The sequence below is a fragment of the Arvicola amphibius genome, chromosome X (assembly GCF_903992535.2).
Source record: "Arvicola amphibius chromosome X, mArvAmp1.2, whole genome shotgun sequence".
Taxonomy (NCBI): domain Eukaryota; kingdom Metazoa; phylum Chordata; class Mammalia; order Rodentia; family Cricetidae; genus Arvicola; species Arvicola amphibius.
This window is the reverse complement of record NC_052065.1, coordinates 87,263,199-87,286,297: the sequence shown is the minus strand read 5'-3', so window position 1 is coordinate 87,286,297 and position 23,099 is coordinate 87,263,199. Positions and strand designations below refer to the sequence as shown.

Here is a 23,099-nt window from a genome sequence, read left to right as displayed (position 1 = left end):
AAAGGAGTATTTTTTCTCAAATGTATGTATATTTAGTATTTTTGACATAGTATAGTGGTCTTCCAAAACATTTTTTTTTCATTTTCCTTGGTCCTTTTAGCTAAAATTCCATTAATTTAAAAAAGCCATCAGAAAAGAAGTTAATTTTTAAAATTAAATCTTTAGATTATATTTATCTGTTTATGTATGTTGAACCATCCCTGCATTTCTGGGACGAAGCTTTCCTGATCATGGTGAATTATCTTTTTGATGTGTTCTTAGATTTGATTTACCAGTATCTTACTGAGAATCTTTTTATCTGTGTTCATAAAGGAAATTGGTGCATAATTTACTTTCTTTGTTGGATGTTTGCATGGTTTAGGTATCAGGGTAATTGTGACCTTGTAAAAAGAATTAGGCAAATGTTCCTTCTATTCTATTTTTCAGAAGAACTTGAAGAGTGTTGGTGGTAATTCTTTGGAGGTCTGGTAGAAATCTGTGCTGAGTCTTCTGTCCTTGTTTTTGTTTGTTTGCTTTGGTTTGGTGAGCTTTAATTTTTGCTCCCATTTTACTGGAGGTTATGGAGTTTGTTTAAATTGCATATCTGATAATTTAACTTTGGTAGCTTGTATACGTCAAGAAATTTATCCATTTATTTTAGTTTTTTTTTCAGTTCGTTGGAGTACAGATGTTTAAGGTATGTCTTTACGGTTCTCTGTATTTCCTTGGTGATTCATGTGATTTCCATTTATTTTAGTTTTTTTTTCAGTTTGTTGGAGTACAGATTTTTAAAGTATGTCCTTATGAGTCTCTGGATTTTCTTAGTGGCTGTCGTGGTTTCCCTATTTTCCTTTCCAATTTTATTGGTGGCTGTGGGCTGCCTGTCAAGGAGGGCTTGCGCAGGCTGGCGGGTGACAAAGAAAGATAAAGGTGGCCTAGGAGAGAAGACTGAGAGGGGCTTCAGGAAAGAGCTAATAGGATCCTGTTCACATCTGGGGCTGGAGTCCACAGGGAGTTGGGGCTGTGGTGGGAAGAGGAGATCCTGTAAGTTGCTTAGGGAAAGGCAAACATTTATCTGGAAAGACAGGCCTAAAAGTGTTAGGGGAGCCCTGGGTCTAACCAAGAGCTGGAGTTGAAGTAGGTAGAGGAGCACCTGCCACTGAACTAAAGGTGAGACTGGAGAGGTAGTGGAAGAAAGGAAAGAGGGTGTGAGCCACCTACATGAGTCTCTGCCAAGTGTGGCCACTGGCGGTCCCAGATAGTTAAGAATCTGTAGCTGGCACAAAGGGATGGGAAGAAGGAGCAAAGCTGAGGCCCCCTTTAAGGTTCAGTGGAGTCCACAGGGACTGGAGGTAGGTGGGAAAGTCAGACTCCTGCCAGCATTCTGCTACAGGACTGGGGGCGAGACTAATGGCAGACAGCCAGTGTGGAATGGCTTCTTTTGAAAGTCCTAGCATCTTTACATGGTGAGGTTGGTTCTGTCATGCTAGGACTGGCTCTTACATAAAACCCTAAGCAAGCTTTCATGCCAAGTTCCCAGTAGGTTAGTTTTTGCTCCCCATTCAGCCACTGGATGTTGGAGAAGAGATAGTTGAAGCAGTCCTTTTACTTTATGGTATAATACTTTTCTCATACCTCGGTATAGAAGTCTTGGTTTCTTGGTAAAGCTTAGTATGGATATTGACCAACAATAGGTTCTAAGTTAGTTAGTTAGTTAGATACTGCGTTTCACTTCTAAAACCTGGACATAATTCTCTTTCAACAGTCAGAGGCCTCTTTTTCATGTTGGGCTTCTTGGACATGGGGGAGAGCAGTTGCAGATAGCACTTTTTTTTTTCTTCAGTGCATCGCTTCATGTTGTTAAACTAAAAGCAGGCACTATGGTATCTCACCCGGTTATCTTAAATATCTGTTCTAGCAGTGCTGTGCCTTAACACTTGTTCAACTAAGTATGTCTGTGGGAGGTATCACTGTAAGATAACACTCAGCTTCCATCTTCCTCCACCCACCAAAATGTCTTTTATTCCCCCTAAGACTAGAACAAACTGCCCTCTTGGGTGGTTTCAACTCAACATACTCTGCTTTCCAGATCAAAATGATTTTTAAAAGAAAAAGAATAAATTGATAATTAGCCCTAGTACCTGAATTTTTATTTAATGAGGAACCTGGAATTGAGGGAAGGTGGAGGAATTGTGGAAAATAATATAGCTTTTTTAATCAGAGGGAAAGCATACGTATCTGGTTAGCAATGATAAATTGCTCATATTATATTAAACACGGCGATGTGTCTTCAAACTTGTTTCCAATTTCAGAATACAACATGAATAACAACCATGGTTTTTATGGAAGAAAGACAAGTTTCCATTCTAGCAGACATAAATTTGGCAGAAAGAACGATCGTTTTGAGCATCCTGGGTATGTGCTTGTTTCTTCAAGATTCCAAGAGAATAGTGAAAACATGACAATAAGGGACGTCCAGGAGTACTCCCGAGTAACGTAGTATGTAGCCACGTAGCTTAATTGGCAGGTAGCAGCCCCTGGGACCACGCGACTCTTTCACTCTCTGTGGCTGGTCTTCCTTCACTGGAAAAGTGAAGGGTGAGTGGTAGAGACTGAATGCTAGTTTAGCAGCTCTAACTGTAGCCATGTTGTTAGTGAGGGGGCGATTCATAAAATAATTTCTTAAACTGATTTAATTTGTTTATTAGTTACCACTTTGCTTTTCTCTCTTTTCTAGTACTCCTTATGCCATGGGACCCAGATGGAGAAGAAGAAAATACAGCGATAAAGACGCTGTGTGGGAAGATAATAAAGTAGAGAGTGAACTGGGGCTACTTGCTGAAAATGGAACGCTGGGGAGCTGGTTCAAAGTCTCAGTGAGTATCCAACAGGTTATACCATAAAAGACCTAAATAACAGCGCCCCCATTCAGCAGGAAGCAGTTTGGAGAGAAATAACTGCGCCCATTTTCCCAAATATTGTTTATAAATGTTCTTTTACATTTAAAGGGGGAGATGATATAGATATGAATTTGCATTGGTATAGATTTTAAGGTCAATTTTGTTATATGTATATGTATTTCTGATCTTGATTAAGCTATTGTGATTGTAGTTCATTTTAAAAACTGTAATGTATAATTAGGAAATATAGGTTGTTAATGGATAATCATTGATAATAGTTAAGCTTGTAGTCAAGTTATTAGATTTTCAAGATATGTAGAGATATATTTCAGTTAGATAAACATTCTTCATATCTTTCAAAGACTGCAGAATATGGCATTTAATGTTTTAATAACTTAGGGTTTTTCATGACAATGAGACACGTCTGCTCCTGGCAGCACCAATCAATTTCGAGAGGAAGATGGGCATCGAAGAGGCTACTTATGGAGTTTGTTAGCCATTTGGGCAAGAAACTGCTCTTGGCTGGACTGTTCCATAAACTGGACACAAAGAACCCGCAGAGAGAGGACTGCTGAACTTGCCTAAAGGTGAGATGGTCTTTCGGGGTTCAGATTCATGAAAGAGTCTGCGAGACGTTCTGCAGGACACAGCAGAAAGTGACTGAACTGTCTTTGGAATTTCCTGCTTCATGAAAAAGTCTGCTGGACACTATGGGCCTGAAGGCTGAAGATGGATGCCCCAACGGTACAGAGGAACTTTGGGTGACTGTCTAGGCAGCGAGTTGTCTCTGTCATTTCTAGAGTTTGAAAGTTACAAATGACTTGTTTACTTAGGTAATATTATATCCTTCTGGAGTCTTTGATGGAGTTGAAGAATAAATAGATAGTTATAGATTTCCTTAGTTATGATAAAAGATAAAATAGATTTAAATATTGTAACTGTAATACTTGCTTGATAACTGTTTTGTTATATGTAATTTTGCTATGTTAAAGTTGAAGCCTTTCTTTTTTGTTTAAACAGAAAAAGGGGAAATGATGGAGGAGAGTTATCTGTCTATGTTTCTTTCATTGGTTAATTAATAAAGAAAACTGCCTTGGCCCTTTAAGAACAGAAAATTAGGTAGGTGGAGTAGACAGAACAGAATTGTGGGAACAAGGAAGTAGAGTTGGAGAGATGCTTCAGGCAGTCGCGATAGTGAGTCTCCATGCTGCTCCTCTCCGAGATGGACGCAGGTTAAGATCTCTCCTGGTAAGCCACACCTCGTGGTGCTACCCAGATTACTAAATATGGGTTAAAGAAAGATGTGAGAATTAACCAATAAGAGGCTGAAACTATGGGCCAAGCAGTGTTTTAAAAAAATACAGTTTCCGTGTAATTATTTCGGGTAAAGCTAGCCGGGTGGCGGGATACAGCCCCCCGCCGGTTCTTTCTACATTAGGTCTCAGTGAGTATCCTAATAAGGTGTGCATTAGGTCTAGGTGAGTATCCTAATAAGGTGTGCGTTAGGTCTCAGTGAGTATGCTAATAATGTCTGCATTAGATAGAATATTCTGGATCCTAAAAGAAGGATGATCATATTGATCACAGCAAATCAATTACCTGGAGAAATTATTGCATGAAGAGAAGAAGGATAGAGAACAATGGGTCTCAGCCTTCCTAATGCTGGACCCTTTAATACATAGTTCCTCATGCTGTCCTAACCCCAACCATCTGCAACCCCTGTGAAAGGGTCATTCAACATCCAAAGGGTCGTGGCCCACGAGTTGAGAATCATTGATCATGGAAGTCTGTGTTTAGCTCAAAAGTCAAAGAACCACGTCAGAGGTCCCCTTAGAAGTTCTCTAAAGCTGGGTAGAAGGTCGAGAAAGAAACTTGGTAATTAAGTCTGTTCCCCATCCTGATTTAATGCTCTCTCTTCTCTCCTTGTTTTTATTTGTAAATACAGATTCCAAATGGAAGAAACTATGACAAGACATGGCTGATAAATTCAATGCAGGACCTCTGCAGTGTGCCTTTCATCCCTGTTGATGTAAGAAGCCTAATGAAGCCAGATGGACCCAAGGGAATGGAGGAGGGAGGCCAGGCTCAGCAGGAGCTAGCTGCTGTCTTCTAACATCTTTTTCCCCTTTCATTGCCCATAGTTCCACTATGACAAACACCGGGCCCGGTTCTTTGTCCAGGATGCTAGGACCGCTTATGCATTGAGGGATATCAACAACAAAATTTTCGATGAGACAAATCAAAAGGTGTGTACTGACAGCATTCTCTGTACTTAGTCCTGAAAAGGGTGGTGGCTGGCCAGGAGCTAAGCATCATCTTTGGAATTAGAGATCATAGTACTTCTCTGCTTCTCCTCACAGATACATATCTTCGTCAGTCCTTCTGTTGTTGCACCTTATTCTGTGCAGAGTAAGTTCACCTCAGAAGAAATAGAGCAGCTAAAGGTAATGCAGATTCGAAGCATGTTGTGTGTCTTCTTCCTGGACCTGCCTCTTTTTCCTCCTACTCCATGACATTCCAGACACTCTGAACTCCAGAGTCTTACAGCCACTCTCACTACCTCTATCTCTGCAGGTGACGGTGATGAAACGATATGATGCCTCTCAGAAATCTCTGGACCTCCAGAGGTTCCGATTTGACAAAGGTATGATTGACTAAAGAAATTCTAGCTCATGTGAGGGTAGATGGATCTTCCTAAGAAGAAAACATAGGAATGGCAGCTTGGTAAGGGTGTCTGTCTGTACCAAATGGATCCCTGACAGCCTTCTAATTCCTTTTGTTCCACTTTCTGAAGACTTTATGGACAATGACATTGACGTGATGCTGAATCGAAGAAGCTGCATGGTTGCAACACTACAGATCATTCAAAGCAGTATCCCTGAAGTGAGGACATAGACTCAGTGCATTTGTTTAAGTAGAGGGTTAGAAGGGTGGGATGAAGGGAACATGTGTCACCAAGGCACTAGAATAGTAACTGTACCTTTTAACTCTTCCATCCCCGAAAGCTGTTGGCCTTGAACTTGTGCAACAACAGATTGTACCAGCTGGATGGCCTGTCAGATATGATAGAGAAAGCTCCTCAAGTTAAGATTCTGAACCTCTCCAAAAATAAAGTGAGAATGGGAGCCAGATGTGGGTTGGGCTGTGCGTGGATGGTGGTATACATCAGGATTATGGTAAAAGGCAGGTAGACACACCTGTGAGGGAGGGGAGAGGCTTCAGTCACCAGGCCCCAAGGTTTCTCTTTCCTTGAGACAGCTTTACTGATTCCTTCCTATCTTTTTCAGCTGAAAACAGTTTGGGAGTTGGAGAAGGTGAAGGAGCTGAATCTGGAAGAGCTGTGGCTGGAAGGGAACCCCTTCTGCAGCCACTTCTCAGATCAGTCTGACTATATAAGGTACATAATGCCTGCTAAGTCCTTTTCCCCTTCCTTGTCGCTGTCATAGTTTCATTTTTCATTGCTATGATAAAATACACAAAAGCAACTTACAGGAGAAACAGGCTTACAGTTGCAGGCTCATCATTGCTTCAAAGTTACTGTGTTAGAAACATAAAGCAACTGATCCTAGCACATCCGTAGTCAAGAGCAAAGAGCAATGAATTAATGAATGCGTACTAGGGCTCAGCTCACAATTTCTTCCATTCAGCCCAAAGCCTAGCCAGTGAAATGGTGCCACTTATGTTCTGGGTTGGTCTTCCCCGACTTATCCTGTAATATGAGGGCCGGCTTGTTGGGATTTCTGTTCAGACAAATACCCCACAGCCGGCAAGCCCCAAAGAAAATCACACAGAGATCTCCATAAGATTATAAACTGATTGGCTCCTTAGCTCAGGCTTCTTATTAGCTCTTGTAGCTTATATTAATTATATTAACAGTTCTTATCTATGCTAGCCACATGACTCAGTATCTTTCACAGCCGGGTAGATTACATGCTGCTTCTTCGGTGGTCTGGGCAGGAGTGCAGAGGGAGCTTCCAGCTTCCTGCTTCCCAGAATACTCCTGTTCTCATCACCTCGCCTCTACTTCCTGTTTGTCGACCCACCTGTACTTCCTGCCTGGCCAATCAGCTTTTATTTAAAACATGATAGAATACAGACAATTCTCCCTCACCACTTATCCCAATTAAGAAATTCTTTCAAAGGCATGCCACAGGCCAACCTAGTCTAGACAGTTCCTCACTAAGACTCCCTACTAAGGTGATTCTGCCTTAGGTCAAGTTCACAATCAAAACTATCACAGGCACCATTGCCTCTAGTGACTACCTTATAGCTTGAGCTATTCTTGATATGTACTTTTGCAAGAGTAGGTGTGTCTGGTCCTCAGAGGAAAACAGGCTCTGCCTTCTCTGTATGCTCAGCTATGGTCTCAGAAAGCCTCTCCTTCTTCCCTTTCCCTCTTCCTTCCACCTAATATGCACTGGTTTTCACTTGTCAGAACACCCACATTCCTCCAGAACCCTCCCATGCAGTATCCCAATTGCACCATTCCCCTTCTCCTGGACTAAGAGGAGCCTGCTCTTCTTGTCTCTCAACTGTCCTTTATTTGTCCCAAGCTGCCCTGAAGGCTGTCCTCCTCTAAGCTGAGGGCTGAGACCCTAGGTAATGCTGACATGGACATTACTTTCTCTGTCCCATTGCTGGGAGTGCTACCCTCCTTGAAGGGAAACATGAACTCCCAGATCAAAAATCCAAAAGTGGGCTGCCACTAGGGAGCAGGGAGCAGAAGAGTTTGAAGAGACAGAAAGACAGACTTCCCAAGGGCCGCTATCCCTCTCTTCTTCCTTCCCTACTTACCACTAAACTAACTTACCTACCTACCTATAAGTCCTGACGTCTAGCACCAGGCCAGACAGATCATTTCCCATTCCCTTTGGGTGTCTTCTATTTTGCCTCTGCCCTCTTATGTCTTCCCAAGATCTCCCACACCTTACTTTAACTTCATTTCTGTTACCACCTCCCCACCTTCCCATTTCTTGAGTCTTGAGCCTGCCTCCCTCACTCCTGTTCCAGCATCCAGTAGGACACTGGATACCTATCAAGGTGGCAGAGCCCTGGGCTCCTACCCAGTGCCTTGCTCATGCAGATTCTTTTGTGGGTATTCTGAGGAAAAGCTACAGGCAAGGAGAGGAAAAAGCCATGAACTCTGGGCCCCCAGTGTTGCTCCTTCTGACTCTGGAGAAGATGCCAGAGCAATATGTGTAGGAGCTACTCAGGGGGGAGAAAAGGGAGGAGAAGCAGGAGCCCCCAAAGGAAGAAAAGCTAGCTAACCATGAACTACCAATCACTTCTTCTGGCTTTTGTTTTTTGGACAGTGCCATACGGGACCTCTTTCCCAAGTTGCTGCGCCTGGTAAGTGCCTACCTTCAACGTGGTCTTTACTTCCTCTCATAAATTATCTTCATTCTTGTCTTAAAACTTGCTTCTTATGTAGATTACTTGTTTGCATCAGACCATCATTTATTTTAGATTATATGGATTCCCGAAAAACATCAATATTTTCCCTGGTAAAGTATTCATAAGAAACACAGACACACAAAGGTTCCATACAATAGAGATTTCCACAACTCCATCAGACAGAGGCTCCTTTTATTACCCCTGGAATTTCCAGGGGCAATGAAAACCCTGCCTCTGACCTTTTCCTTCCCTTTGGGTTTCTGGGTCTTCTTAGATATTCAGTGCCTATTACCCTATGTACTGCTAACCTCCTCTTCCTTTCCCCAGGATGGCAAGGAGCTAATAGTACCAACAGGAATGGACATAGAAGTCCCCCAGTTAAGCAAGGTGAGAAAGGACCAAGAAAGATTTGTGCTGTTACAAAAGAGACTTTATTAGATTTGTAGTCTGAAACCATTTTCTGTTTCAGCAAACATGTACAGTTACTGAACCCATAAAAAATCTAGTTCTACAGTTTCTCAAAGAGTAAGTATACTTTGGACTACAAGACAGGTGGGAAAGCTTAGCCATGCTGGACTGCCTTTTCACATTTGCCCATAGGAAAATTTATGTCTCACTTAGGGTTCAGACCACAGAAATAAGCTGTCCCCTTATCTTATTCTCTTTACCCTTACTAGATACTACTTGTTTTATGACAATGGAGAACGATTTCGTCTCCTTGATGCTTACCACGATGAAGCCTGCTTCTCCCTGACTGTTCCTTCCAACTTGAATGACCCAGACCTGTGAGTATCACAGCTCAGGCTCTGTTGTGGAGTGGCGTGCCTCTCCCCAGGAAATGCCTATATTAGGTAGAACATGGAGTTCTGCTCATTTCTCCTAGGAGCAACCTGGAAGAGTATTTCAAACATAACAGAGATATAAAGAAAGTACAAGATTCCTGTAAGTATGGTGGAGAAGACAAGCAGATTAAGGGGGTAAAGAGAAAAATTGGGGGGTGTCAATGGCCAGGTTGTATCATATCCGTGATCTTTGTTTCTTCACCCCTCTGTAGACATGCGAATGCGGTTGCTGAGGCACACAAAACACACCATTGTGGACTCTCTTAGTTTGTTACCCAAAACTCAGCATGATCTAAGCTCTTTCTTGGTGGACTTGTGTTTCCACACCGTGAGTACCTGGTTCTTCTGTAGGTTATACCCAGAAAGCTGAAGGTTTGTAGATCCTGAGCTCATAGCTTATTCCGTCTTCCCTTTCAGGAGACAATGCTCTGCTTTTCTGTCAATGGGTTGTTCAAGGAAGGTGAGTGTCTAGAATTTCTTGTCTTGGTCCCCTTTGCTTCCTCTCCTGCATGGACACCTCTGAGAAGTCTTCCAGAGTCTTTCATTCTGCACCTTTCCTTTCTGTCCTCCTCCATGTTCTGCTGCCGACAAACCATCCTAATCTGACTCTAATCCATACCTTTTTGCCTCATAGCTCACAGGTAAGGGACACAGGACTTTGTTGATGCTCATTCCAATTCCATATTCTGTAGCTTTGGGCCAGTTTCTTAACATCTCTAGTTCTTGGTTTGTAACACGTGACTAGTTAGACTCATCTCTGTGAACAGATGGGAAAAAGACCCATCAAACACTTGAAGGGATTTTTCACAGGGTCCAAAATGTGGTAGTGGGCATATCAAATGGGAGTAAATTATTACTGTTGTTGCCCTCCTCATTCCTGAAATAACCTCCTGACTCAGAGCCAGCAACTGACTGGCCCTGACCCCTTCAGCATAAGAACCTGACTTGGGAATGCTGTGTGAGTACATAAATAAGGTGCTATTCTAAGAATGCATTATTGTTTCTTGTCCTTGAAGTGGAAGGGAAATGTCAAGGCTGTATTCGTGCCTTCACACGGGTCTTCATCACTACCCATTACAACAATTCAAGGTCAGTGTGCTATGTTGCTTCTGGAAAATCGTGTCCCTGCCCAAAGCCAGCAGTGTGACAATATGATGGTGTAGTTCTCAGAGCATTGTAGAAAACCAACAAGTAGATGCAACAGTTTAACTTGCTATTTGAAGTGTGGGCTTTGGGGTCAGAATACTATGTTCTTTCATGCTATGTCATTGGCCAAGACATTGGGCTTATCTCTGATTCAAGGCCCTCCTTTGTTGTGCAGGGTAAATACTTTGGAGTTAAATTCACAAATCTAGTCAAGCTAGCCTTTAAAAGTTGAACTTTATATGGGGTGGATAGAGAGAAACAGACAAGGATCTTGGTAATCAGGCATAGATGGAATGTGGAAATTTCTCAGTTAGTGATTGACAGTTATTGTAAGATTAGCATTGGTAATGTAGGTATGTCCATTTCTTTACTTATCTATTTTTCCTCCAGAATTTGCATCATGAATGATGAGCTGATTGTGAGAAATGCCAGCCCTAGAGAGATCCAGAATGCCTTTATCCCAGCCAACTCTCCCCTCTCTGAAGAGCAGCAAGAAATGGTGAAGTCGTTCTCTATGCAGTCTAGAATGAAACTTACATGGGCTCAGAAGTGAGTTCTGGGTGTGCAAAGAAATGGGTGAAGTGGGTTGGGAGATCAAGTGAATAATGGCACTTTGTAGGCAATTTAAAAAATAATTAGGTTATTTACTTCCTTTCCACAAACTGGGCTCAGGAAAGTATGTCCTAATGTATACTGATATATTTAAAGACTTTTAAAACACTATAATATTCATGTTTCATATCTTGTATATGGAAAATCATAAGGAATCCACTAAGAAACTATTAGAAGTGAAAAACCAAATTCATCAAGATTTTAGGATCTAAGATGAATATATGCAATAATTATTTGCATTTCTGTGCATTAACATTAAATATCCCAAAGTAAAATTGAGAAAAATTCTCATTTGTAGAAAAATAAAGAGGAACAAATACCTTTATTATGAAAACTAAAAATTAAAACAAAAATAATTAATGACTTAAAGTCAACAATACAGAAAGCTGTAAAATAGGATATAAAAACTCAAAGTATGAGGATATTTCTTAGTAGTCACTGTTCAATTTCTGTAAAGAGACACCATGACCAATGAAACTCATAAAATAGAGCATTTATCTGGGGACTTGCTGGCAGTTTCAGAGGCTTAGTCCATTATTATCATGGCAGGGAACATGGTGGCATACAAGCAGGCACTGGAGAAGTAGCTGAGAGCTACATCCTGTCAGAGACTATGCCCATGCCTGTCATGGGCTTCTGAAACCTCAAAGCCCACACTCAATGACACAATTCTTGCAACAAGGCCACACCTACTCCAACAAGGCCACACTGCCTACTCCTCCTAATTCTTTGAAACACTTCTATTTCCTGGTGACTAAGCAGTCAAATATGTGAGATATGAGGGCCATTCTCATTCAAACCACCACAGAAATCGTGGAAGGTAACTAGTGAATATCATCATGAAGTGTATTTTCTATTTTATCCTTTATTTATAATCTTATCTTCATGAATGTGCTAATATATTTCAGAATACCCCTTTGTAATTAAATATGTATTTATAATCCTTGTGATATCTAAAAGAGCAAAAATATATAACATATCAAACCAAACTATTAAGCAAATGGGATGGAAAACCTCCTATTAGAGTAAATCATTTAACTACCAAGAAGGACTATAAGAGAAGGAGAAAGAAAGCAGCTACAATAAAACTACTTATAAAAACTTATAAATGTAGCAAGATGTTACCTATCAGTAATTGCCATAACTGCAAATGGGTATGATCCTCCAATAAAAAGACATGGAATAACTGAATTGATTTGATAAAGACCCAATTATCATTGCTTATAAGAAATATCCTCTGCCTCTAAGTACATTTATCAGCACCAAGTGAAGGAATAGATTATTGTATTTATGAAAATCAAACAGGTGAGATTAGACACTATTATCCAATAAAATAAACATTAAATAAAAAACAAAAATTAAAGTATAAGGGAAGTCGTTATACAAGGAGTCAGTTGAATAAAATAAAGTAACATAACGCAGTCATAAATACATACATCCAATGCTGAAGTCCCTCAAATATGTAAAGTGAATATTATGAGTCCCAAGTTGAGAGAAAAAGTTCAGCTCAGTAGTAGTTGGGAAAATGGCTTTAATCAATGAAATGGAAGATGAGACTGAGGTTGTGGAGAACTCAGAAATCTATGGTTTTTTAGCCCAGAGTATTTGAGGATTCATGTAATAATTTTATTGTTTTGCTTAGTTCTAGTTTGAATTTCTCAACTCATTTTTCAAAATTTTCCATTATTTTTGACAGTTTAATATAATAAATGTGATTATATTCACCCTATTATTTTCTGGCATCCCCCCTCCTTTCCCTCTGAAACTTTTCCCCCTTCTAATAGTAATGGCTACACTATTAGAGAAAATGGCATCCCTTCCTTCACCAAACATTAACAGTTATTAGCGCCCTGGGACTTATGGGCACCTCCTCCACCCATAATAGAAAGCAGAAGGCCCAATCTTATGCAGCTCTCCATAGCTTCTACTTGTTCATGGTTGCAATGGCCATCTTATAGCTGGATGGCAGCATGACTTAGGGTTTCTAGTGCTTCACTGACCAAACAGTATGACCAAAAAGCAAGTTGGGGAGGAAACAGTTTTATTTGACTTACACTTCCACAGTGTAGTCCATCATTGAAGGAAATCAGGACAGGGACTCAAAGAGAGTAGAAACTTGGAGGCAGGGGCTGGTGCCAAGGCCATGGAGGGGTACTGCTTACTGGCTTGCTCTCCAAGTCTTGCTCAGTCCTTCTTATAGAACCCAGGACCACCAGCCCAGGGATGGCACCACCCACAATGGGCTGGGCCCTCCCTACCAATCACTAATTAAGAAAATACTCCACAGCAATCCAGTCTTGTGGAGACTTTTTTTTTTTTTTTGGTTTTTCAAGACAAGGATTCTCAATGTTGCTTTGGAACCTGTCCTGGAAGTAGCTCTCGTAGACCAGGCTGGCCTCAAACTCACAGAGATCCACCTGTCTCTGCCTCCCAAGTGCTGGGATTAAAGGCATATGCTACCACCGCCTGGCTGTGGAGACATTTTCTTGAGATTCCCTCCTCTTGAATGACTTTAGCTTGTGGCAAGTTGACATACAACTATCCAGAACACAATAGTTCAAGATACTTTTTTTTCATCCTTTCATTCTTAAACTTTCTGTTAAGGGGACAGAGAATTGATTTAGGCCCTGTTTAAGGTTGAGTGCTCATCAGTCCCTCATTATCATTTTAACCAGATAGAAGTCTAAACCATTACCTTTTGCCCCATCCTTAGAGACATATTAGTCAATAAGTATTTAAAAATGCTTAAAAGGTAGCTAGATAACATGTAAAGAAATTAACAGTAATGTATTCTCCCCTTGGGCCTTCAACCATAAGCTTTGACTAGGTTTATAGTATCAGATATGTGTTCTTTCACATGAAGTGTACTTCAAGTCCAATTACAGAACAGTTGCTCATCCCCAAAATAGCCATGTCCCTGTTGCATGATGGGCATATCCTATCCAGCAAGCTGATATTGTAGGATGTATGGTCTACAGCTAGGTGAGACTATTGACCAGTTTTCTTCTCCAGCAATCTACCTTGCACCACTTGGCAGTTAGGAATGGTAGCCAGCAGGGAGGGAACTGCCATTTGCAATGCATCTTCAATTCCCTGTATCTTATAACCTGTTGTGAGGAGCGTGGGGCCCCTTCATTCTGTCCTGCCCAGCTAGCTTACACCCAAAATAATCACACAGAAATTGTATTAATTAAATTACTGCTTGGCCCATAGCTCTAGCTGCTTATTGACTAACTCTTACATCTTGATTCAACGCATTTCTAATAATCTGTATGTCACCATGAGGTCGTGGCTTGCCAGGAAAGATTCAGCATGTCTGACCTGGCAGCTTCATGGTGGCTCTCTCTCTCTCTGACTCTCTTTCTTCCTCACAGAATTCAGTTCTGTCTCCCTGCCTACCTAAGTGCTACCCTATGAAAAGGCCAAGGCAGTTTCTTTATTCAGCCAATGAAAGCAACACACAGACAGAAGAACTTCCTATACCATTTCCCCTTTTTCTGTTTAAACAAAAAGGAAGGCTTTAACTTTAACATAGTAAAATTATATGACAAAACAGTTGTCAAGCAAGAATTACAGTTACAATATTTAGAACTATTTTATCTTTTATCATAACAATGGAAAACTATAACTATCTATCTTTCTTCAACTCTATCAAAGACTTCAGAAGTATATAATATTACCTATGTAAACTGGAAGTAAGCAACTTCCAAAACTCTAGAAATGACAGAGACATCATGCTGCCTGGAAAGTCACCCAAAGTTCTTCTGTACCATTAGGGCATCCTTCTTCAGCCTACAGGCCCATAGTATCCAGCAGACTTTTCCATGAAGCAGGAAATTTCAAAGACAGTTCAGTCATTTTCTTCTGTATAGTGCAGAATGTCTCACAGACTCTTTTATGAATCAGGAACCCTGAAGGATCATCTCACCTTTAGGCAAGTTTAGCAGTCATCTCTCTAAAGGTTCTTCCTGTCCAGTTTGTGCATCAGTCCAGGCAAGAGCAGTTTCTTGCCCAAATGGCTAACCAACTCCATAAGGAGCCTCTTTGATGCCCATCTTCCTCTTGAAGTAGATTGGTGATGTCAGGAGCAGACGTGTCTCATTGTCATGAAAAGCCCTAAGTTATTAAAACATTTTAAATGCCATATTCTGTAGTCTTTGAAAGATATGAATGCCTATCTAACTGAAATATATCTCTATATATCTAGAAAATCTAACTAACATTACTATAAACTTGACTATTATTAATAATTATCCATTAACGACCTGTATTTTCTAATTATACATTACATTTTTAAATGAGCTACACTGTAGTGAGGAACTGCGGGCAGGCCTGCTTTTCATCCTGCCCAGCTCCTGGCCACCGGCTAGCTTATGCCCTGAAATAACAACACGCAAACTTTATTCATTTAAACACTGCCTGGCTCATTAGTTTCAGCCTCTTACTCACATCTTGATTAACCCATATCTAATAATCTGTGTAGCACCACGAAGTGGTGCCTTACTGGGAAGATTCTAGCATACGTCCATCTTGGGCCGGAGCTTCATCGCGTCTGTCTCCCTGAGGAGAGGCACAGCGGTCTGCCCCAAAGAGGCGAGGCATGGCGATTGTCTCTGAGAGGAGAGGCGGGGCAATTGTCTGAGCCATCTACCTCACTTCCTTCTTCCTGTTCTGTCTACTCCACCCACCTAAGGGCTGGTCTATTAAATGAGCCAGGCAGTTTATTTATTAACCAATGAAATCAACTCAAACAGAAGACTCTCCCACATCACTACACAATCACAATACCTTAATCAAAAGCAGAAATATATATAAGGCAAGAATGACCTTAAGTTTATATCAGTAAAGTAAAATCCATACCAATGCAAATTATTCATATATATATATCATATTCCCCTTTAAATATAAAAGAACATTTATAAACAATATTTGGGAATATGGGTGTAGTTTTTTCTCTCCAAACTGCTTCATGTTATATGGGAACACCATTAATCAGGTCTTTCGTGGTGTATCCTGTATGCTAGGTTCATCTCAGTCTGCAGTTGAGCAAAGTAAGTTTTTGAGGGTATTTATGGCGACCTTTCAAGAGGGCGTGGTCTATCACACCATATTGGTCTAGAAGGAATCCAAAGGGTCTCATCCTCTGTGAAAACAAAAGAAGAACCTCTTTTCCAAAGCACCATATCCTTAGACCCAAATTCTGAAGTCAAGATATCTTTATAATATACATGCTGGTATACCTTGGCAGCCCATATAATGAGATGTCTTTCTGTACTTAACTCCTTTACAGTCAAAAAATTCAAAGAAAACTCAATAAAATACATAATCCAGACTCTCTGTGAATTTTCCATTTTTACGTGGCTTGTTTTTCTTTACTCTTTAGTCTATCAATATTTTTACTGCCTGTCTCTTTAAAGACGTTACCCTGTTTTAAAAGTATTAACTTTATTTTATGACTCTCTATATTCCTTTTCTTCTCTCTCCCAAGCCTCTGTACATTTATACAACATTGTGACCCATTTAGAGGTCTTTTATGTCTGAATCTGTCTTATTATGAATCTGTAATTCTCTACTGTCTTGAAGAGCTTTTAAAGTGCTAAGTAGCTTGGTTGCAGCTGCTCTGAATGTTGGCTCTGCCTCTCTCCAATTTTAAAATGGTGGAAGCACCACCAGTGTCAGTTCTGGGGCCACCAGGCAGGAGCTGCGCTCAGCAATCCAACCCGGACAATTAGCGTGTAATACATAAACACTTTTTATCTGAGTTACAACCAAATCTGCCACTCAGAGCACTGTGCAGCCTGGAAACATCTTTGTGTATGGTGGCAGGAATCTGTCATGTTCTCCTGCTTGTGCATGCCTAGTAGACCTGATTCCGCCGCCTGCCCAGGCAGGGAGCGCTGAATCCATTGGGATGGTCTCAGAGTACTTTCTTCCTGATCCTGAGCAGGCACATAAACATCCAGTCCCATAAAAGCCATTGCAATGCTTCATAGCCAGAGTTTGTACTGGTGACACAGCCCAGGAAACCCCGTTTTAAAACTGCACAGCGCGGCTTTTTTTTTTTTTTTTTTTTTTTTTTCGGCTGCTGAATCAGGAAAAACTTTCTGTGGCACACTGCCAGCAAACAGTAAAAATTCTGTTAAACTCTGTATTCTTTTTGACGCTCTCTCAGAATTTATGTGGAGTCAGTCAACCACATCGAGGTGCCAAACTGTTGTGAGGAATGAGGGACTCCTTCGTTATGTCCTGCCCATCTAGCTTACACCCGAAATAATCACAGAGAAATTATATTAATTAAATTACTGCTTGGCCCATAAACTCTAGCCTCTTATTCGCTAACTCTCACATCTTGATTCCACCCATTTCTAATAATCTGTATGTCACATATTTTCCTTTATTTAAAAAAAAAGGGGGAAGTGGTACAGGACAATCATCTATATTCTGTCAATTATATTTTCAATAAACACTGATTGACTGATAGCCAGGAAGGAAGTATAGGCGGGGAAACCAGACAGGAAGTAGAGGTGGGGTAATGAGAACAGGAGTATTCTGGGAAGAAGGAAGCTCTTCTCGTGGTCCTGCCCAGACCATTGAAGAAGCAGGATGTGACCTACCCTGCTGAAAAAGGTACTGAGCCATGTGGCTAACATAGATAAGAATAATGGGTTAATATAAGGTACAAGAGCTAATAAGAAGCCTGCGCTAATGGGCCAATCTGTTTATAATTTATGGAGATCTCTGTGTGATTTTCTTTGGGACTTGCCAGCTGTGGGAACTGGGCAGGGCAGAAACTCCAACAAGTGAAACCTCATGTTACAATAACCAAAACATGTGGTGCCTTCAGCAGGAAGTCCTTACCATCTGGTTACAGTGAGCAACCAAGGGCAATGGTGGGAGCCTATATTCTTTTTTTTTTTTTTACTGAAAATGTATTTTTTACAGAATATAATCTGTTCTTCTGATCAAGGTTTCCCTAACTCTTTCCAGATTCTCCCCACTTCTCCCAAACACTCAAGTACACACCATTTCTGTCTCTCTCTCTCCTTAGAATACAAATAGACATCTAAATAAGTAATACTAATAATGAGAAGGAAAAAAAACCAGTATAGGACAAAACAACAGAAAAAAGAGCTAAAGTTTGACAAAAACACAAAAAACGCATACAGGTGCTGAGACACACACAGAAATCCTGCAGAAACACAAAAGTGGAAGTCACAATATGCAATATATATGAATATATATACATATATATATACATATATATATATATATATATATATATATATTCATACAAAGGACCTGTAAAATTTTTTTTTTAAAAAAGCAAGGAAAAAAACAAGAGACCCTAACAAAGCCTAATCAGACAAAAAAACTCCCAAAATGCCACTGAGTTTGCTTTTTGTTAGTTACCTAATGCTAGGCACAGGGCCTAGCCTTAAAAGTGGTTTATATACGCAGTGAGATTTCTTTGGAGAAAACTAATTTTCCATTTGCTAGTGATTATCAATTGGAGATAGCTTCTAGGATAGGGATGCAGGCTTGTGTCCACATCCCCTCTTTGCACCTGGGACTCCATCAGGTCTGGACCTGTGCAGGCCCTGTGTGTGCTGCCAGTCACTGTGAGTTCATATGTATATTGGTCCTGCTATGTTTAGAAGGCATGGTTTCTTGGGTGTCTTCCATCCCATCTGGCTCTCACAATCTTTCCACTTCCTCTTCCATGGGGATCCTGAGCCACCTGGAGGAGGAATTTAATGGATATCTCCTATTCAGGGATGGGTGTTCCAGGGTCTCTCACTCTGCACATTGTCCAGGTGTGGATCTCTGTAATTATTTCTTCTGCTGTAGGAGTCTTCTCTGATGATAGCCAAACACAACATTGATCTATGAGCATAGCAGAATGTCATTAGGTAGTCTTATTCTGTCTTATTCTTTTGTGTGCTATTAAAACTTTTCTGGTGAACAACTCATAGGAGGTCTTGTGCACCAGGGTTTTTAATTTAAAAGCCTATATGACTTCAGGGAGGAGCTACCTGTTGTGTGGCACTATTCCCGAGGAGCTGTTAAACAAATGTCTGCTCACCCAGATAGGGAATTGATGACAGACCAAAGGACTGATACCACCAAAGTGGTAAAATAGTGCATTTTATTAGCATTACTTAAAGAGGAATATGGGTGAGGGCTTACTCAGCATAAAAGACTCAAAGACAGCTGCATCACCACAACCCATAGCAGCACTGCACAAACTGTAAGCGACTCAAGAGGGTAAAGAGTGTCCTTTGTAATTCTGAGCTGCTTCTAGGCATCTTGGCTCAACTCTCCTTCCAGGCTATTCAGCTTGACTGTGTCTTCTAGGCAGCTCAGCTGGTCTGCGAGTATCTCTTAGCAGTCCTTAACGTTTGGGAAAGAAAGGGTCTGGTGAATCTAGTTTCTTTTTCATTAATTGTTGCTGTGTGTGCGCGCGCGTGCGCGTGCATGTGTGTGTGTTCATTCCTAAATACATAAATACAACCTGCTCATTCTGTGTAATGTTACTTAAATGTTTATTTACCTGAGGTTGACAGTTTGGTATTGCATAACCAGTTGGTATGCTTTTCCCTGGAGAAGACTATTTTTCCATTTCTCAGAATTCCTTAGTTGCATGCACATAAGGCTCATAGATCATTCATTGCTGAAGAGGGGGCAGAAAGATTTTAAGGGACAACAGAATGGTGAGTTTGTTGTGTGAGATTGTATCAGGAATGTCAGAAGCTACAGCCATAAAGTCTCACCAACATGACTGCCTAAACCTGAGCTGAACAAGGACAACACACATGCTAATGTGAGCTGGTGGGGTCCACAATTCTCTTAAAACATCTCAAGTTTTTTTGCTTCCCTTTTAACATTCTGTGTCTTAATGAGCTTTCCTCCAAAATCTTATAGGAACAATACTATCCATGAAGTGTATCTCCATTCCCACTAGTTAATATTTGTGTTGTAGCTTAAATTTTTAAAATTAGGGGCTAGAGAAGGAATCAGCAGTTAAGAGCACTTGTATGTTGAAATCCTCATCCAGAGAACCTAGATTTGGTTCCTGACACCCACATTGAAGAGCCCTGAATACTGTGGTGTGCTTCCCCCCAGGACCCCAATTAGACACAGATCACACACCCAAATGCAAACCAAATGCAAAGAGATCCTTTGTTAAGCAAGGCAAAGAGAAGGTGGCTGAATCTGAATCGGGCTGAGAAACAGCAGCAGGTGTTCATTTTAAGAGGAAAAATTGGAGGTTTGTTTTAGAATGAGCTAGAATGTGTTGGTAAGTTCTGATTGGGTGTTTTAATTAGGTTAGTCAAAATAATAAATTTTGTTTGCTGAACATTGATGTTTTGATAGTTGGACCTTGGTGATCAGTCTCAGGAATGAGTCAGGGGCCAAATAAGGGAATAGACCTTGGTGGCTAGCTTTAGGAATGCAATCTAACAGTTCACCAAGAAGGAGAAAAGCAAAAGGCAAAACTTGGTGGCACCGTGTTTGCCATGCTTGGGCCTGCTCGAGCCCTTCACACATGGTGCTTCACAACTCTCTGTAACTTTAATCCAGGGAATAAGATGCCCTCTTCTGGACTCCTTAGGCATGAGGCATGCTCATAATATGCATGCATACATGCAGGAAAAATACTCCTATACATAATATGTCAATATAAAACATTTAAAAACATTTTAAATTGTATTTTAGTTTATAAAATATTAGATTGCTATGTGTTTTCCTTGCATCATTAGTTTTCATTAATTTCCTACCTGTATTTCCCCCATAACCATACCCCAACCCCCTTTAAGCTTTTCCATAGCCAGTATTCCCTTCTACCCTCATATACCTTGTGTTTTGCTATCTCCCCCATTTTGTGCCCCTGCATGGCTCCTTTTTGTCTTTCTTCTCTCTATAGGCACTCAAAGTTAAATACAGAAATCTAAATTCAAACCTAGGAAAGAAAACATACAGAATTTGTCTTTCTGGGCTTGAGTCACAGCCGTCTTCTACATCCAAATACCACTGTACATATGTACCACATTTTCGTTATCAGTAAATGGACACATCCGGGATGGTTCTATTGCCTAGCTAGTGAACAGAGCTCTTATAAACATGGAATTACAGGCATCTCTGTTGTAGGGCATAGAGTTCTTTGTTATGCTTAGGTGTGGTATAGCAGGAACATACAGAATTTATAGTTTTATTTTTGTTACTAATCCTTTATCAGATATATAGCTAACAAATCTTTTCTCCTTTTCTATAGGCTGCCTCTTCATTCATTTGGCAGTTTTCTTTCTCTACAGAAACTTAGTTTTATGAAGTTCCATTTGTTAATTGATGGTGAGCTGCTGGAGTCACATTCAGGAGTCCTTATACCCATACCTATACCCTGTAGTATACTGATGATTTTTCTTCTAGAAGGTACAGGATTTTAGGTTATATGTCAAGACCCTTCATCCCTTTGGAGTTGATTTTTATGCAGAGCGATAGAGAAGAATCTGGTTTTATTCTCCTACAGATGGATATGCAGATTTTCTGGATTTTGATCATTTGTTGAAGAAAGTTTTCTTTTCTCTATCTGTATTTTTTTAGCTTTGATAAAAATCAGGTGACTATAGTTGCATGGTTTATATCTGTGCCAATACCCTGATGTTTTTATTCCTATGATTGACTATAACTTGAGGTCAAGTGTGTTAATACCTCTAACAGTATTCTTATTGCTCAGAATTGCTTTGGCTATGCAGAGGCTTTTGTGTTTCCATATGAATTTTTGGATTGCCTTTCCTATTTCTGTAAAGAATAGAGTTGCAAGTTTTAGTGGGATTGTATTGAATTGGTGTATTGTTTTGTAGAATAGATATTTTACAATACTAGTTTTATGATCTATAAGTATAGGGGGTCTATACATCATTTTTAATTTCTTCCTCTATTTTTTCTGTAGTGTTTTAAAGTTTGGATTGTACAGGTATTTCACTTCCTTAGTTAGGTACCTTCCAAGTTATTTTGAAGCAGTTTTCAATGGAATTATTTCCATAATTTCTTTCTCTGTTTGTCATTGTATGTTGAAAGACTAAGAATGTTGGTTTGGTATCTCACCTCTTTGCTGAAAGTATTTATTAATTCTAAAATAAGTTTGCAGTTGAATAATTAAGGTCTATCCTTAGGTATAGAATCATGTAATCTAAAAATAAGAAGATGCTTTCCTGTTTTTCTTTCCTAATTGTATCCCTTTACCTCTTTTTTTTTAACATTCGAGGTAATATTTCAAACACTGTATTGAAAAGAGATGTATGATGGTGGCTATAAGGTTATTGTGTAAAGTCTTTTCTGTGCTAATATATGTTTCCTTGATTTCTACTCTGCATAGGGCATTTCTCAGGAAGTAATATTGGATTTTGTCAAAGGCATTTTCTGAATCTATTGAGCTGATCATCTTATTTCTGTCACTCCAGGTGCCTTGAGGACAATGGGTGGGACTACGCCAAAGCTGCTGAGATCTTCACTATGCTCCAGGTTAGGACTGGGTATTAAGTGGGTAAAAGATGGATGTCTCTTTGCCTTCAGCAAGAAGGAGTCTAGGTAGCCTGGAGATGAAATTCAGGGCTCCTCTGACATTCTTACTCTTTCCCTGCAGAATGAGAGCAAAATTCCAAACGAATTCTTCGAATAAATGTCCTGAGGAACTCCCGTGGATATTGTGTTCTACCTCATCCACATTATTTGTTTGTTGTTAATGCTTTCCCCATGCCCGACCAAAAAGCCAAAGTTACCATGAGGGCCAGGTAACACAATCACCACCAGGGGCACTTTCTATGTTTTTTCTCTGAAATTGTCTGTTTTCATAGTAAAGAATTACTTTGCTTTACACATTGTGTCCTGAATTGCTTTTCTCCTGCCTTAGCCAAGAGCCAGAGGTGCCAGGACCCAATGGACCTTTGTTCCCAAACTTCTACTATTTTCACCTCTGGCTGGCCCAAAACAGATCCATAAGGATTGCCTCAGTGGATAATTTGTGAATAAATCTGCATGCAAAGGCTACATATTACTTGCAGTGATTTAGCTCTGGAGTCCAGGGTCTCTGTCACATGCTCTACTTGGAGGCCTGTAGAAGTATCATGTGTGACCAGGGTTTCAAAGGGGTGCCTCCAGGCTAGTGAGGCTGGGTAGGGAGGGAAAGTTGTAAGAGGGTAGTTTACATTTCCTTTCTGGGCATTTG

General features: G+C 40.4%; 1 protein-coding gene across 1 annotated transcript; it reads left to right on the top strand.

Annotated features, from left to right (window-relative positions):
- The first annotated feature begins 2,299 nt into the window (after positions 1–2,299).
- Nxf5 (nuclear RNA export factor 5) lies at positions 2,300–22,414 on the top strand. The gene is made up of 19 exons (XM_042054341.1): positions 2,300–2,394; positions 2,717–2,855; positions 4,825–4,908; positions 5,021–5,125; positions 5,240–5,323; positions 5,454–5,523; positions 5,674–5,762; positions 5,885–5,992; positions 6,167–6,276; positions 8,192–8,228; positions 8,601–8,660; positions 8,743–8,798; positions 8,951–9,058; positions 9,157–9,215; positions 9,328–9,443; positions 9,533–9,575; positions 10,132–10,204; positions 10,652–10,810; positions 22,336–22,414. Exons 1-19 carry the CDS (start codon positions 2,300–2,302, stop codon positions 22,412–22,414), a joined length of 1,674 nt encoding a protein of 557 aa, XP_041910275.1.
- Positions 22,415–23,099: the final 685 nt, after the last annotated feature.

Coding starts and splice junctions, on each gene's coding strand:
- Nxf5 (XM_042054341.1), top strand. CDS start 2,300: ATGAATAACAACCATGGTTTTTATGGAAGAAAGACAAGTTTCCATTCT. Junction 5,763..5,884: donor TTCAAAGCAGTATCCCTGAA/GTGAGGACATAG, acceptor CATCCCCGAAAG/CTGTTGGCCTTGAACTTGTG. Junction 8,799..8,950: donor GTTCTACAGTTTCTCAAAGA/GTAAGTATACTT, acceptor TACCCTTACTAG/ATACTACTTGTTTTATGACA.